This window comes from Adiantum capillus-veneris, chromosome 13 (genome assembly GCF_014529385.1).
Source record: "Adiantum capillus-veneris isolate H3 chromosome 13, ASM1452938v2, whole genome shotgun sequence".
NCBI lineage: Eukaryota > Viridiplantae > Streptophyta > Polypodiopsida > Polypodiales > Pteridaceae > Adiantum > Adiantum capillus-veneris.
The window spans coordinates 88,149,038-88,165,450 of record NC_140943.1 but is presented as its reverse complement, the minus strand read 5'-3'; the positions used below and the strand labels follow the sequence as shown (position 1 = coordinate 88,165,450).

Sequence of the window (16,413 nt, the reverse complement as noted above, 5' to 3'; positions counted from 1 at the left end):
AGAACTCTTGGCTATGTGTGTTTTGATAAAGTGCCTCTCATTAACTCGCTCGGTTTTATCATTGCTCGAAAAAGTTCGCTCGGAGTTTGGGATTTCTCCTTCCGGGCCATTTCCAGGCTTTCCAGTCCAACTCCGAGTCACAGATTGGCATCACTAGATTGTCAAGTTCTTTCATCACTTTGTGGACAAGCAAGACCTCCAAGATATTGAGTTGGTACTGGGAAATCATAAGGTCAATGGTTTTCCAACTCTTGTTGACACTGTAGCAGAAGTGCTCAAGTCGGATCAGACCCTTATTATTCATCTTCCTCGCTGTCTCAATCCAATAGGGAGTTTGTGGCGGATCTACAACTTTGGAGAGCCAGGGGGACCAATGTAGGATGGAGTTCTTGAAGTATCTGGCTTCTTCCCCCCACTTTAAGACTCCTGCTACTCTATTGTATTTTCTTACCAATTCTCCTGAGCTGCCCCCCAGTCTTAATGTAGACCACGACGGGGCAAGCAGCTTGTCATGAACCTCCACCCCTCTCCACTTTCCTCCCTTCGAGCCAAGTTTAGCTGCTTCTATCATATCTCTGATCATAACTGCGCAAACTTGATCCTGTTTAGCCAAGGAAACAACAAATTTGGCGCAACAAGCTTCTGCATGGGTCACAGGGTTAAGAATCCCGAAGCCTCCTTGATTCCACGGCCAAGCAACCGATTCCCAACTTGCCCATTGCCATGGCCTGGAAGATTTCGTGTTATTTTTCCATAAAAATGTTTTTACTGGTTTTAAGAACTCTTTCGAGTGACACTTAGCCATCTTGAGAAGCGGGCTAGTGAAGGCAATATAAGGAATCATGAAGGCATTCATCACTTTTATCCGACTTGGGAATGGGAGAAGAGCATACTCCCACCTTCTCATTTTTGTTTTGATTTTTTCAAGTACCCCCACGGGAGGCTCCCAGATGTCTAAGTATGTCCTTGTTTTCTTAGAGTAGGTAAAATAATTTAGCAAGCCAGGGGTGCCATTTTTGATGGGTGATACCCTTAAAGAAGACAAAGCAAATTAAAGGATAGATGACAGTTTTTCGTCTTGTGGTCGTTGTGATTTTGACGAGACCTTTTTGCTAACTACTTTAGCAGATGACGTCCTTCGTCCCCTAGGACGTGGGTAAGTTTTACAATGACGTAGAAGCTTTTGTGGGGAAAACTTGCAATGAAAGTTGCGCCTTATGCAAAGCATTTGCAAATATATTAACCACGAGGAGAAGGCTTTGGTGGCATCTTTCAATCAAGATGACACATATTTTGGCATTCCTCATCGAGTCCTTTATAATGTCATTCTTCATAGGCCTAGCTTGTATCAATTGTGATGGCAAAATTACTTCAAGGCCCACCAACACGACTTCTAAACCTCTTTTGCCTTTTGATGCACCAATCCTAACTTCTTCCACTCATGCTCCCATCATGCCATTCCCCCACAAGGGTACACAAATTTATTTTGCAAGGAGAAACATTTATGAGGCACCATCACCAACCCCTACAAATGACAACTCTCCACCTTCCACACTTGCAAACCATACTTTCCCAACATCCTCTCCCCCACCAACATCAGCCTCTCCTAGCCATGCACCACCAAGAACACCACCAGTCTCATCACCTTCGCCACCACTATTGTCTATTGGGTCAATACCAAGCCTGTCTATTGAGCCAGCACCAAGCCCTACACAACCAAGAAGCCGACCAATCCCAATAATCTTTAGACCACCAGGTAACCCAAGCCCATCTATTGGGTCTCCACCAAGAAGCCGACCAATCCCAAGAATATTTAGTCCACCAACATCATTCTCTCCAAGCCTTGCACCGACAGGAACACAATCAGTGTCAGCACTTTCGCCAACATCATCCCCTGTTGGGTCGATACCAAGCCCTGCACCACCAAGGAGGCGACCAATTCCAATAATCTTTAGGCCACCACCTCCACCATCTAAAGAGTCTCTAGCTAAGCCACCATCATCACCTACACTCCAAACTAGGTTATCACCATCTCCATCAAAATCCACCCCTCCTACATCATCACATCCACCATCAACCAAGATTGATCAATCTCCACCAAAAAGCAAGCCACCAAGCCCGTACACGCCATATCCAGTCTCACACAAATCTACATTATCACCATCCATTTTCAAACCACTTACACCTATTGAAAGTTTTCATCACCCTCCTCTCAACCAAACTTCACCTCATCTTCCTTCAAGCATTTCATCTAGTCCAAAGCAAGCACCACAGCCTAGCTATGCACCAAATCAATATCCACATCAACCTCCTTCACCAAACTTCCCCCCATCAAATGAAGGTATTGTCTACTCGCCACATTCATACCCACCACCTCTTCATCCAAGCGAAGATACTTACTGTGAGTTTATTAGTTGTCTGAGACTAGCCTTTGTCATTAGTGTGTTTTGTCCCCTTTGCCCCTTCCCTTTTTATACCCCTCCTTACTCTTCTAGCTCACAAGCCACATGTTGTCATGGCTACCATGCATATCGAAGAAGATGTACACAATCACAAAGTAGCTTCCACTATGTATTTGGCCCTTGTCTTGGTTTCAACTCTTGCATTGACCCATATCGCCTTGCTCTTCTGGAAAATTATTGTAGCTCTTCTCCTTCTTGGCCTTAGAAATATCCGGTAACTCTTTCAAAGATAGAATGCTTCAAAACACCTAAACTTTTATATCTTGGATAGTGATAAATCTCTTCCTTCTCTTCTCTCTCTCTCTCTCTCTCTCTCTCTCTCTCTCTCTCTCTCTCCCCCCCCCCCCCCCCCCGGCCCCGATTGCGGGCCACTTTAGCCTTGGGATAGTTCTTGCGGTCTCCTAGGGTTCAACTTCTTGTTAGTGTCTGCCTTTGCTACATGAGAAATGTAAGATCTACATCGTGTGCTCATGTCAATCCATTGCACCTCATGACATCTTTTGTTGTTGATGCCCCCACTCAAGAGCTTCTGATTGTACCCTCTCTGGCTCGAAATGGCAAAGGAAAGCTCCCATAGTGCCTACCTCAATTTCATGATCTCTATACAGGCTCCTCCACCCTAAGCCTTTGAAGAGTGAGATCTTTGAAAAGCTTGGTTGCCTTCTTAATATATTCAAAAAGACGAGCATATCTAGCCATTAATATTACAAGTTTTCTAACAGGTAGGGTGGCACAATTTTGGAAGCGTTTAATTAGACAGAATCCACGAAGATTCCTTTGGATGGCTTCTGAATGAAACGAAAAAGAACTTTGTTGTTGGGGGGGGGGGGGGGGGGGGGGGGGTAAGGGAAAAATCTCTTTGTGCTTGCCCAGGGAACATGACACTTGTTGCAAGCCGATGCCAGTAGCGACCTCTTTGTACAAGTGCACAAGTAGCGTGGGAGCCACTGCAAGGTATGCAGTTGGGGAGACAATAGCTAGGTGCATAGGTGATGTGAGATATGCAGATATGGACTCTAGGGTGGGAGATGTGCGAGCAGAGGAGACAAGTAGGTGCTCAAATAGCACGTGAGGTGATGGCGAGGGGTTTTGCGGGGGAACAACTCCCTAAGGTGAGGTGGAATACTCTGAGATTCACATAATTTTCCCACTAGCTCTCTCATAGTTGGACAATTGTGGAACAAATCAAGGGGATTCTCACCACTCGCTTTGCACCCTGATCATCTATCATAGCCTATCCCTCTGGTTAGTATCTTTATCTTGGTAGGAATAGCCTCACATAGCACATTCCATAGGAAGATCTTCATAGCTTGTGGCCACTGAGGGTCCCATAAGTTGCTTGCTATTGACGCCCATCTACATTTTGGCCAATGTTTCCACCACTATTTATTGAATGGAGAGAACTAGCCTGTTTTACACATGAGTTTGCCACAGATTTCCTTAGTTTGTGATTTTGTGAAGTTTATGTTCTCATGCCAATGCCAAGCTTTCCAATCAAATTCAGCCTCACAACTAGACAAAAGTATAAAGATGAGACTTGTCATAATAACTAATATCTAATTCTCCTAAATCATTTTCTCATGTTAAACTGATCATTTAATATGGGGAAGTACCAAGGGAGAAAAAGCTAGAATAATTGTTAAGCTGGCAGACCGGTCACAGTAGGGATCCAAAGCAGGGAAAATAGGGATCGAAAGGGGGGGCCATCTGCAAAAGAGCAATGTGCAACAATGGGCTTCAAAGACCCTAAGGTTCAACCCATTAAGACTTTTAAAATGCTAAGGTTCCAAAATTAAATAAAATGTTCAATGGTCAAACTCTAGGTAAATTGGATGCTTGTGGAAAGACTCAAAAGTCTTCCCACATCCCTATCCTTGAGGGGGCGATCCCTTTCAATAGGAGATGAGAGAGAAACACACACACACACTCTTGCAAGCTCCCTTTACACAAAGGGCATAGTGGACACATGTCAGCTCCCTAGCCCAGTTGCCCCCAAGGTGCATTCAAATCCTATTGGATGGCCATAGAGGTGGACCAATGAGAATTAGGCTAGAGTAAATTTAGTTTAATTCATTTAAAAACACTTGATAAAAGAACCAATATAAATTAGGCTCTCCAGAAGACTATTGGACAATCTCCCAAGGGGTCTAATGAGCATTCAGAAGCCCAATGGCTTGCCTGATTCCTATTGGCCAGAACACTAAGAGGTCCAATGAGAGTTTAATTGCATTATTTAAATACCTAAAGCTCTCACAAAAGGGGAAAGGGGGACACATGTCACAAGGCTATCACTTATGATTATTCATTGTCATTGGCTAATCTTTGTAGGGTCCAATAGGATGCCAGCATGTGCAAATAGCAAGAGGGGTCGACCAAGAGAGAGAGAGAGAGAGAGGGGGCTGATTTTTGCAAGGCATTATCACTCACACTCACACAAGCTTTGTGTGAAGTAAAAAAGACTATCTCTCCTTCTCAAGCTTTAATGGAAAGCTCATCATCTACTCGAAGCTTGTGAGAAGGGAGGCCTACACCAACAACTCTTGGCTTTGTGATGCAAATCAACCAAGAGCCAAGCTCCAATGCATGCTCATCTCCTATTGTGTTTTTAAGTGTAAGCTTGGTGCTTGAAGCTTACATCTTCATTGCACCAGCAAGTTATTGAAGGAACACAAAGTATTGTATTGTAAAGTGTCTCCCTTGATGGGGGAAACCTATAATACAAAGCCTTTTAGAGGGGGGACCGGCTCCATGTAAATCCGGTCCTCAACTATTGTCAATATCTTAATTTCTCTCTCTTTTGAAGTATTGTTCATGCCTATCTAACTAGGTGTTATGCTTTTGTTTCTCTCTCCATCCAAGCATTCTGGCTATGCTCATTAGGAGTCTATTCTTAATGAAATGTTCACTATGTCTATGTTATTTTCCTGTATGCACAAGTTACTAGACCATTAAATGTTACAAGACTATCGACGGCTCTATTGATCAATAGTTGTTCAGTTTCGTTGAGATTATACTGGGTGACCAATTGATCATCTACTTTCCATCCTGGGCTATCCTAGTCCCAGAATTGGGTCAAGTAAATAAGACCTTTCTTATTGACTTTTTTGGCAGTTTCTCTCCATAACAAACTCAACTCATAACTTCCTACTTTTGAAAGCCAAGGAGACTAGTGGGTTCTAGATTTTTTGAAATATATGATTGTCTCTCCCCATTCAAGTGTCTCTTATGCTTTGGTGCATTTATGTACCAGCTAGCCCATGTCTTGTTGCTTAGTTTCAGGTTTTCCCATCGAGGTGCCAATAGTTTGTCATGAAGCATGGAAAATGTCTTTTTCGTACATTCCCATTGACTTTAATTTAGTTACTATTAATTGTTATGAAGCTCTCACTATGATAAATGCATCATTGGTACATCCACCATAGGCATTACACAACTTGTCCCCTAGTGAAGTGAGTGCAACCCAGCACATCGCTAGCTGCAAGCTGTCAATTCGGTCATGAAACCGAAATACCAAAAACCCTTGTGTCCAACACAGAGTATTTGACCCAACTAAACTAAGTGACCTTGTACACATGTCAACCATCAAGTCCTTTCTTCAGACGGCCCTAATTATGCACCAACATTTCCACCACTCCCCTAGGGCCTTCCTGCAAGCCAAAAAAAAGGTGGCACTCTCGCGTTAGCATAAATGACTCATTTTGGTGTTTGTCATGTTCACGGAATACTCTACATTATGGATTGTAAGTAGACATGAGAAACCAATGTCACCAAATGTGGCAACCACTAGAAATGATATAAAATACCTCAGAGTACTAAAATTAGCTTTCAAATCAGACCTAAGGGTGATACGGAGGTGCTTAAAGGCCTGCCACATACGAAGAGGGCCTTCCACTCCATTCCCACATACAACCTAAGGACCAAGTCGCGAGTGGGGAGGTCAGCTTCTAAAACGAGAATCATGACAACGTTTTTTAGTGGAAGTTTTGCCCTTGCTAGTTGATAGGCTACATTTCTAGAAGAGCTTTCCCTCTCCTTATTTTTCAACCCTTGTAAATATATCTCACAAAACTAGGGGGGGGTGCACCCTGCGGCGTTCCTTCCCCCCACTCCCCTCATCTTTGAAGACCACGGGGTCTGCAACAAGGGATCTACAACAACACGTGTGATCGGGGGGGGGAGGGGGAGATTTTTATAATTGCAGAGGGATTGCCCTTGCTCGAATGCGTGGTAGCTGCGATGAATAAGGCGTGGGAGTCCGAAGGGGGAGGTCCATGGCTCTAGTCAGGACCAGGACAATGGGGAGCCTTATCCTTTTGTCCCTTGGAGATGGGATCAACGGTGGATTAAATTTCTATCCGTCAACTTCTAAACCCATTTTCATTCAAGTGCTTGTCTCGTCTTTTGTGCACAACTCTAACTTAGATTGGAATACTTTTCAAAATAAATGTGCCTCACGCATGCACCAATCATTTGTCTTATATGCAACTATGCAAGGCCTCTTGTAACTATGCTGATTATGGCAAAGTTGCATCACTAAGATCTTATCGGTAAGAGCTGGGTCACGCCCGTGCTAGTGGGGGGAACGGGGGCAAGACTGCAAACCAGGTCGCACCACTGTGGTGAGTTTGTGGGAGCGATTTTGCAGGAGTGGATGACAGCGACATGAAGGCTTGTGATTGTAAGGCTATAGCCTACGAAACAAGAGTAGAAAGGCTTGCAAAAATATAGCTTATTACCTACCTCTCACGAAGTGCTACCAAGGTTATCTTTTGCATTCGACAATTCTGGCATGTTCTTCTCCTTTACTCAGAATGGACTGTCCTCTCCCCCCATTAACCCTCGGTGCGACTCTGCTCTAACTATGCCTCGCATGACCACAACATTACCAATTATCAATGAAGGCACATCCTAAATTTTGGGGGTGCTTTCACTAGAAGCACTCTACAAGGAGCATGCTTGTCTGGTGTATGGGCATGAGATAGGACCATATAGAGGCAGTCTCTTGGGAATGGTCGTACGATGATTACAATTTCTCTTCTCTCCTCTCTTCTCTCTTCTCTCTTCCTTGTAGAATTAACAGAGATTTCATGATCTCCTATGTGTGGGATCTGAGATCAAGATCCAGTAACACCTTACAATCTTCCAGCACTATATTCCTTGTAAGAGTCCAAGAACATTCACCTTGCAAAGAACAAAGATTTTTACAGCTAGCATACCACATAAATTGGAGAAACCATATGCTCTCTCTCTCTCTCTCTCTCTCTCTCTCTCTCTCTCTCTCTCTCACACACACACACACACACACACACAGGAGCACTAATATACATCCACTCCCGACCTCAATCACCACCACCACATAAAATTCATTACCAAAACAAAACAAGAAAAAATCTTCATGTAGCCTCCTTTCCTTATTGCAAAGCTAAAATTAGTGCATTAACGAATGCAAAAATAAACCGACGATACAGTGAAGGAAAAGCAATTCCATATACAAAAGAAGTTTGCTAGCAAACTATACCATCCTCGCCAACCGAGCATCTGTAAATATTGCTAGCAAACTATACCGTCCTCGCCAACCGAGCATCTGTAAATAAAGGCATAAAATCTCACTTCACTATCACTGGGCATATGCCATTCCGAAGGTCTCCACAGTATTTGCCCTGACCTACCGTGATCACTAAGTCTTCACTTAGACATAGGGCTTGCTTCTGTATGAGTCAGTCTTTGCATTTCTAAAAGCGCAGCAGCCCACTGAATACACGATGATAAGGAAGACGAGCACAACGATGTTGGCAATTGCAATCTTGCGCCATTCTTTTGTTATGTTTTGCAATACCCCTGCCTTGCAAGAGTCGCAACCGTAGCACAACTTGGATTCATCCGTGCTGTAATCTGCGCAATCCGTGCCAGCTGTCGTATTCGAGCAGGGGCTCCAAAAAGTTGCGTTCACATATGTGCAGCCACATGCTGATGGTGGGATGCAGCAGCCAGACTGAAAAAATGAAAATAAGAACACATTAATGCTGCAGATTGATGCCATAGCTAGAGCCAAACGATCCTTAGGCCGATTGTGAATATACAAACCAACATAATTACAAACATACATTCACCGACGTACACCAAACATGATGAATACACACAAGAAACTGAAGTCCCAATGTTTCGAGCCCCATGATATTCATCCTTCCCTCTACGAGCACAATGCATATAGACACAGAACCAGGGCCAGAAAGCTCTACTCAACAAAACAAGCCTGAGATAATCCTTGGTCCATAAGGAACCACAAAACCTAATGTTACTCCCTAACCAAATCCATCCTGCACACATGACATGACGCAAGCCACACTCACACATAAACATGTTGACGGCAGACATCAAGCTCACCTCCCAGCCATAGAGCCAATAGGACTCGCTCCTGAGCCTAAGAGCTTGCACCAAATGGTGCTAGCCTTTACCACAAGGACTGGTGTCCCATACCACCAAGCCCACACCGATCCAGGTGTGCTGATCGAGCTGCCAAGGGCCTAGAGTCCAAGTGTGGTGGTCTATACGAGATGTCGCACAAAAGGAGACCATAATCCTATTTATACAACTCACTTTATGTGTCCATGTTCACCCTTGAAAGACATAGCTCAAGCACCTATCCGGAACTCTGGGGATGTAAAACCAATTATCATGCGACTCTAAGCTAATGCCTAATCTAATGAGTTGAAAATGCGGTCCAAGGAACACACAAATTTCCAAAGAAAGGCAGTTTTTGAAGGACACATCCTTGGCCATAAGATCTAGATCCTAAACTTCCATTTAGATAACCACACAATCAAACACTTTCTCCCTAACCTCAAAGAAACGTGTCATTTATGCCCAAAGAGAGCAAGACCCAATAGTGATTTGACAAGAACTGGTATTTATGAGCCATGCCACCAAGGAAATGTCCCAAATCATGGACATGTGGAAACATGGATTCCTCCATCCCTAATACTTGCAATCAGCCCAATACGTTCTATGCACGATCTTGATGATGACAAATAGCAAGTAAACAAATAAAATCAAATGCACACAACGCACGCACATAGCAACACATGATGCACTATCACCACTCTTGGACTCTGAGCCCTTGGCAGATCTACTCACACACCCTTATCAGTGTGGGCTTGGTGGTATGGGACACCAGCCCTTGTGGTAGAGGCTAGCCCATTGGCTGCAGGCTTCCAAGCTCAGGAATGAGCCCATATTGGCTCTATGGCTGTAAGTCATAGCTATCATGCATATGCCCAACATAAGCACTATCGGATCATCATTTGGTGTGCATATATCCGTTCTTGTATATGCAAGAAAACCATCAATGATGACCAGAATCAAGAGATCTAGAAAAATCAAGTAGGTACCTGGATAGGCGAGATGTCGGCTTGACTGAATGAAGTCACACTAGAATACTTGCTCACAGGATAGTCTTCTGCAAGGTCTGAACAGAACTTGCCCTCGCCAATGCAGTTCTCAACCTTCTCCCAGTTGGAAGCTTTCTCAAGCTGCCGGCGGAGCCACGTGGAATAGTCGCCGAGACGGTATTCCTTGTAGCCCTTGTTACCCACAATGTCCCCGGCTGTCTTGTTGGTGACCACGAATGCGAAGATGGTGAAGATGAAGAGTAGAATAATGAGCAAAAACATGACCACCAGATAGATCCATAGCAAACATCTATTCTTGCAAGCAGCCCCTACAATGCCCATGATGGACATTAACATGATAAACACTCCGAGGGCGATCACAGGCTTTTGGAGAAACCGATAGCAATCGTTACTGTCATGTTTTGCCCCAATGGCAATGATGGGTATGGAGAGGATGAAGGTCAAGGTATTGAGGACGATGATGAGCACATTACTCAGAGCCATGATGAAAGAAGAGCTGCTGCTCTGATGTATTCCTCGTTCAGAAGGGTTAAAAACAGTCCCAATAGGGTTTCGCTTGGGATTTGTCTGGTAGTTTGCAGTGCAGTTCCTCCGCCGATGAGAAGCTGATAAAGGCGCTTGGGCTAGATCTGATGTTCTGCTCAAATGACTACGTTAAGCAAACGGTGGTTATTTTCGGAGTATAAACAGAAGAGCTTCACGCAAAAACAAAAAACGCAGAGAGGAGGAGAAGACTCTGTGATGAGAGGCGATGCTGGGTAAGATGCAGAAACGCCCCTGCAACCCTTATTTGGTATGGGTCGAGACTCCCCACTTAGGTAGCGAATGCCCACTTAAAATGGGGAACTTGGGAAGGGCGTTGTGTGTGTCAACGCTGCCAACTCGCGCACGCTGCATTTTGAACGAGTCCACACGGAATTCTGGACCTTGATTTCCCAAATTTACAAAGTTACCACCTTCAAAACTTCCCCCTTATCTTAGGGGACTCCCACACGAGAGTTTTCAATGACCCCACAACCAAACGTCGAAAACTTGAAGGGTTAAGCCTTTAAAGTGAGAGAAAATGCAAGAGAAATGGTCCTCAAAAGATGCGCACCATAAGATTTGACCACGTGTCTGGAGTTGCTGAGTTTGGCAAGTGTTCCTTGTAGGCAACGATCACACAAGAAGAAGGGAGAGAGAGAGAGAGAGAGGCCGCCGGCAATACTAGTTTGACTAATAAAAACAAGCTTTTTCATACAAGTATGTATGAACTATTCAAAAAAAAAAGCAAATTATGTGGAATCTTTTGGAGATTCTACTCGCTCTGTCTTCTATCTTCCAACGAGCCTCAGGAAGGTGGAATGGGACCATAAGGCAGCAAGTGCATAGCTTTGCTACCCTACTAACTCGGGACTCGTCGCCAACTAACTCTCTCTCTCTCTCTCTCTCTCTCTCTCTCTCTCTCTCAGAATTGACGTCATATTGCTAGTCGGGGCTGTAGGATGCCTGTTGCAGCACTGGACACCCAGGGATTGGGGACGCGTACGCGCGGTTGTGGGAAAGGGCGAAGTGGAAGTAGCTCTCCAAGGGTGAAGCGAAGGGCGTTGTAGGTCTGAGCGAGTCGATCAATGCAAGTGGAGATTGCCAGCGAAGGGAGCAGTTAAGCCAAGCAAGGTAGGAGCACACCTCGCCTTCACAAAGCTCTCTCTCTCTCTCTCTCTCTCTCTCTCTCTCTCTCTCTAACTTGGACATGTGCAGCGTGGAAGAGGGAGGGGGGGGGGGGGGGGGGGGGGGAGAATATTCACAGGGCATCTCTCTAATAAGTGGGTTATTATTATTAGAGAGGCCATAAGAAACACATGCCATGATCTCAAACATAAAAATAAAAATCCTTTAGGATTTGTTTCTCCTTTAAAGGTGAGAACAAGTGATGAAATCACAAGGCCTATCATCTGAGATAAAAGCAACGAAAGTTGAAGAGTTTGATAGGTAACTAGGAGTGGGATAGCTTGAGCAAGCAACGAAAGTTGAAGAGTTTGATAGGTAACTAGGAGTGCGATAGCTTGAGCAAGTAATACTCAACCCACATCAGTATAGTATTGTTCAAAGAAAGACATAAGTTAAGACAAACAAACCATAACTCTTAAGGAGCATCTAAGCACCAAACATCTCCAATTCCAAGACATGGACACTTGCAATATCCTTTCCACCCAAAAAAAAATACAACCATACCTTTCTTCATTTTCATGTGATTCATTTGCAAACATAAACTCACAGAACATAGTCAAAAAAACCCTTTTTGCAAGATTTGCTTAGGCTTAGTACATAGCTAAGGTTTTTGGGTTATTCTTGCTAAGACTATGCCAAAAGATCGTGTGTTTGAAGGAGTTCCTGAGGTGGCAAGCTTTGCAGAAATTATACAAGAAAGCAGAGTGCTAATATGGATGCTCGAGCGCAAGCAAAACTCGGATGATTGGTCTAGGGTTATCTGTGCCTTGTTGTCAGCAAAATGCTTAAAAAATGAGAAAATCATGAAACCAGAAGATTAGTGAAAAACATGATAATTAACCTTGTGTATCAAGGTCATCATTAGGGGTGGCTCCCCAGATAGCTGATGTAAGTTTGGTCTCTAGATGGTGTCATGGCTCGGCACGAGCATGGCAAGTTCTTGTAATTTTTTGAGATGATCAATATAATTCACTCACAATTGTGAGTTTTGCTTTTTTTTTTTTTAAGGCTATCCAAAAGATAGCGTCTTTTAAACATTGATATATATATTTATTATAGAGTGGGATTTTCAAGCATCCTACGTACCACATTCAATTAGTTACATCCACAAAATACTAAAGCATTTAAACCATAAGCAAGCTTATATGTCATTCGCCAATCTCACTAAAAATCTCTCAGGATACTCTCTTCTGCAGTGATCTCACTAAAGGCTTTAGGAAGAAGATGAGTAGGGGCTAAATACAACCTTATATGAAAGTCAATATCTCATCCACGTGTTTTATAATATATTCAATTCACTTGCAAGTGATACAACAATTTCATAAAAACTTGTCTTATGTTCATCATCTTTATCCAATCTTAAGCAAAAAAATGGCAAAAAGGGTGAGGACAAACTTAAACACAAAAGGGGTCTACTAGCCATCTACAGAGATGTTATCAATAGGAGTAGGAGTGTTGTGTTGGACATGAGAAGGGGTAATATGTGAGGTGATAGATCTCCATCAATACAGGGTGCCAGAGTTAAGAAAAGATTGTAGTGGTTTGTGCCTACGATGGTGGTTTAGGCAGGGGTAGGTTATCATCATGAGTGGAGGAGCATTACTCTTGTGTAACTTTTAATGGTCTAGTAACTTGTGTGTAGCGAAAAATAGCATGAACATAGTGAGCATTTCATTAGAATAGATTTCTAATGAGAATAACAAGAGTGCTTGTGTGGAGAGAGAGCAACAAAAAGTATAACACCTAGTTAGATAGCATGAACAATACTTCAAAAGAGACAGAAAATTAAGCAATTGACAACAGTTCAGGACCGGATTTGCATGGAGCCGCCAGTCCCCCCTCCAAAAGGCTTTGTATTATGGTTTCTCCCATCAAGAGAGACATTTTACAATACAATTCTTTGTGTTCCTTCAATACTAGCTAGTGCAATGAAGATGGAAACTTCATGCACTAAGCAAAACACTTATCAAACACAACATCAATTCCCTCACGTTCTCAGACCCAAGACCTCACACACCTTCGAAGATGGTGAGAGCTAGGAGGGTATGACAGTAGATTGAGAGGAAGAAGGAATATTCTTACGAGAAAGATGTACATCTCCTCACATATTAGCATAGCTTAGCTTAGTAATTAGCATGGTAGAGGAGATGAGCATGCATTGAAGCTTGGCTCTTGGTTCGATTTGCATCACAAAGCCAAGAGTTGTTGGTGTAGATGGTAAGCTTTCCATTAAAGCTTGAGAAGGAGAGAGAGTCTTCTTTGCTTCAGACATGACATTGTGTGAGTGTGTGTGTGATAATGCCTTGCAAAAATCAGCCCCCTCTCTCTCTTGGTCGACCCCTCTTGCTATTTGCTCTTGCTAGCCCCTCATTGGACCTCCCCAGGCTTAGCCAATAGGATTTCATGAGCATAAGTGATAGCCTTCTGACATTTGTCCCCCATTCCCCTTTTGTGAGAGCTTTAGGTAATTAATAAATGCAATTAAACTCTCATTGGACCCCTTTGTCTCCTGGCCAATAGGAATCAGGCAAGCCATTGGGCTACTCAATGCTCATTGGACCCCTTGGGAGACTGTCCAATAGTCTTCTAGAGAGATTAATTCTTATTGGTTCTTTTATTAAGTGTTTGTAAATTAGTTAATCTAGATTTACTCTAGCCTAATTCTCATTGGTCCACCTCCAAGGCCATCCAATAGGAATTGAGTACACCTTGTGGGCATCTAGGCTAGGGAGTTGACACGTGTCCCTCATTCCCTTTGTGTAAAGGGAGCTTGTGTGTGTGTGTGTGTGTGTGTGTGTGTGTGAGTTTCTCTCTCATCTCCTACTTCTAGGGCTCGCTCCCTCCTATGTAGGGATGGTTGAAGACTTTTGGGACACACACCAAGCATCCAATTTTCCTAGGCTTTTGACCTTTGGACGCAACCTTTGAATTTTGGAACCTTAGCATTTTGGAAGTCTTAATGGGCTAAACCCTAAGGTCTTTGGAGCCCATTGTTGCACATAGTTGTAACATTTAATGGCCTAATAACTTATGTGTAGCGGAAATTAGCATGAACATAGTGGGAATTTCATTAGAATAAATTCCTAATGAGAATTACAAGAGTGCTTGGGTGGAGAGAGCAACAAAAAGCATAACACCTAGTTAGATAGCATCGACAATACTTTCAAAAGAGAGAGAAATTAAGCTATTGACAACAGTTGAGGATCGGATTTTCATGGAGCCGGTCCCCCCTCCAAAAGGCTTTGTATTATGGTTTCTCCCATCAAGAGAGACATTGTACAATACAATTCTTTGTGTTCCTTCAAGACTAGCTAGTGCAATGAAGATGGAAACTTCATGCACTAAGCAAAACACTTAACAAACACAACTTGAATTATCCCCGTTCTCAGACCCAAGACCTCACACACCTTCAAAGATGGTGAGAGCTAGCAGGGTATGAGAGTAGATTGAGAGGAAGAAGGAGTATCTTACGAGAAAGATGTACATCTCCTCACATAATCACTCATATGTAGCATAGCTTAGCTTAGTAATTAGCTTGGTAGAGGAGATGAGCATGCATTGAAGCTTGGCTCTTGGTTGGATTTGCATCCACATGCCAAGAGAGTATTGATGTAGGCTTCTATCTCACAAGCTTGGAGTAGGTGATGAGTTCTCCATTAAAGCTTGGGAAGATATAGTCTTCTCTTTCTTCACACATGAGCTTGTGTGAGTGTGTGTGTGATAATGCCTTGCAAAAATCAGCCCCCTCTCTCTCTTGGGCGAGCCCTCTTGCTAATTGCTCTTGTTGAAGCCTCATTGGCCCTCCCCAAGTCAAGCCAATTACAATTAAGCAGCATAAGTGATAGCCTTCTGACATGTGTCCCCCTTTCCCCTTTTGTGAGAGCTTTAGGTAATTAAATAATTAAAGTAAACTCTCATTGGACCCCTTTGCCTCCTGGCCAATAGGAATCAGGCAAGCCATGGGGCTCCTGAATGCTCATTGGACCCCTTGGGACACTGCCCAATAGTCTTCTAGGATATTTAATTCTCATTGGTTTCTTTTATTAAATGTTTTTAAATTAATTAAACTAGATTTACTCTAACTTAATTCTCATTGGTCCACTTCAAGGGTTGTAATGGAATTAGCCTATTCAACTTGAGAATAGCGGAAATTAATGAGAATACTTTCAAGAAATAACTTTGTGAGCATAGCGGGTAGACATAATTGAAGATAGCAACATAATCATAGCAATTAGTTAACTTGGCATGAACAATACTTTTGCAAGAGAGAGAATTTAGAGAACATGACAACAGTTGAGGACCGGATTTATGTGGAGCCGGTCCCCCCTCCAATAGGCATTTGTATTATGATTTCTCCCATTAAGAGAGACTTGTTACAATACATTCTTTGTGTTCCTTGTGACCTAGGTGATGCAATGAAAATGGAAAGCTTCATGCATCACAATCATAGCATAACATGAACTTGAAGAAAGCTTTAATTGTCCCAAGCCTCAGTCCCAAGACCTCAAACACCTTCGAAGGTGGAGAGAGCTAGCAGGGAATGAGGGTAGGGAAGAGGAAGAAGAAACATTTCATAGGAGAAAGAACTAGTTCCTCACTTATCATACTCTTGTTGCTAGCATACATAATAGCATAGTAATGAAGAAGAAGGAGATGTCAAGCTTAAGCATTGAAGCATGGCTCTTGGTTGGATTTGCACTCCATAGCCAAGAGTGTTGGTGTAGGCTCTCAACCTCTACTTGCTTGGAGAAGGAGAGGGAGCTCTTGCACCTTGCATAGTACACAATGAGAGTGCTTGTGAGTGTGTGTGGGTGAGTATACCCCCTAAGCAC

At 43.2% G+C, this 16,413-nt stretch overlaps 2 protein-coding genes across 2 annotated transcripts; one reads left to right on the top strand and one right to left on the bottom strand.

Annotated features, from left to right (window-relative positions):
• The first annotated feature begins 1,089 nt into the window (after positions 1 to 1,089).
• LOC147444410 (uncharacterized) lies at positions 1,090 to 2,746 on the top strand. Its single transcript, XM_086527849.1, has one exon. The coding sequence runs from the start codon at positions 1,282 to 1,284 to the stop codon at positions 2,665 to 2,667; it is 1,386 nt and encodes a 461-aa protein (XP_086383975.1). The 5' UTR covers positions 1,090 to 1,281; the 3' UTR covers positions 2,668 to 2,746.
• Positions 2,747 to 7,868: 5,122 nt separating this feature from the next.
• Positions 7,869 to 10,727, bottom strand: LOC147444409 (tetraspanin-8-like). The gene is made up of 2 exons (XM_086527031.1): positions 9,851 to 10,727; positions 7,869 to 8,454 (listed from the first exon to the last, which is right to left on the bottom strand). Exons 1-2 carry the CDS (start codon positions 10,352 to 10,354, stop codon positions 8,152 to 8,154), a joined length of 807 nt encoding a protein of 268 aa, XP_086383157.1. The 5' UTR covers positions 10,355 to 10,727; the 3' UTR covers positions 7,869 to 8,151.
• Positions 10,728 to 16,413: the final 5,686 nt, after the last annotated feature.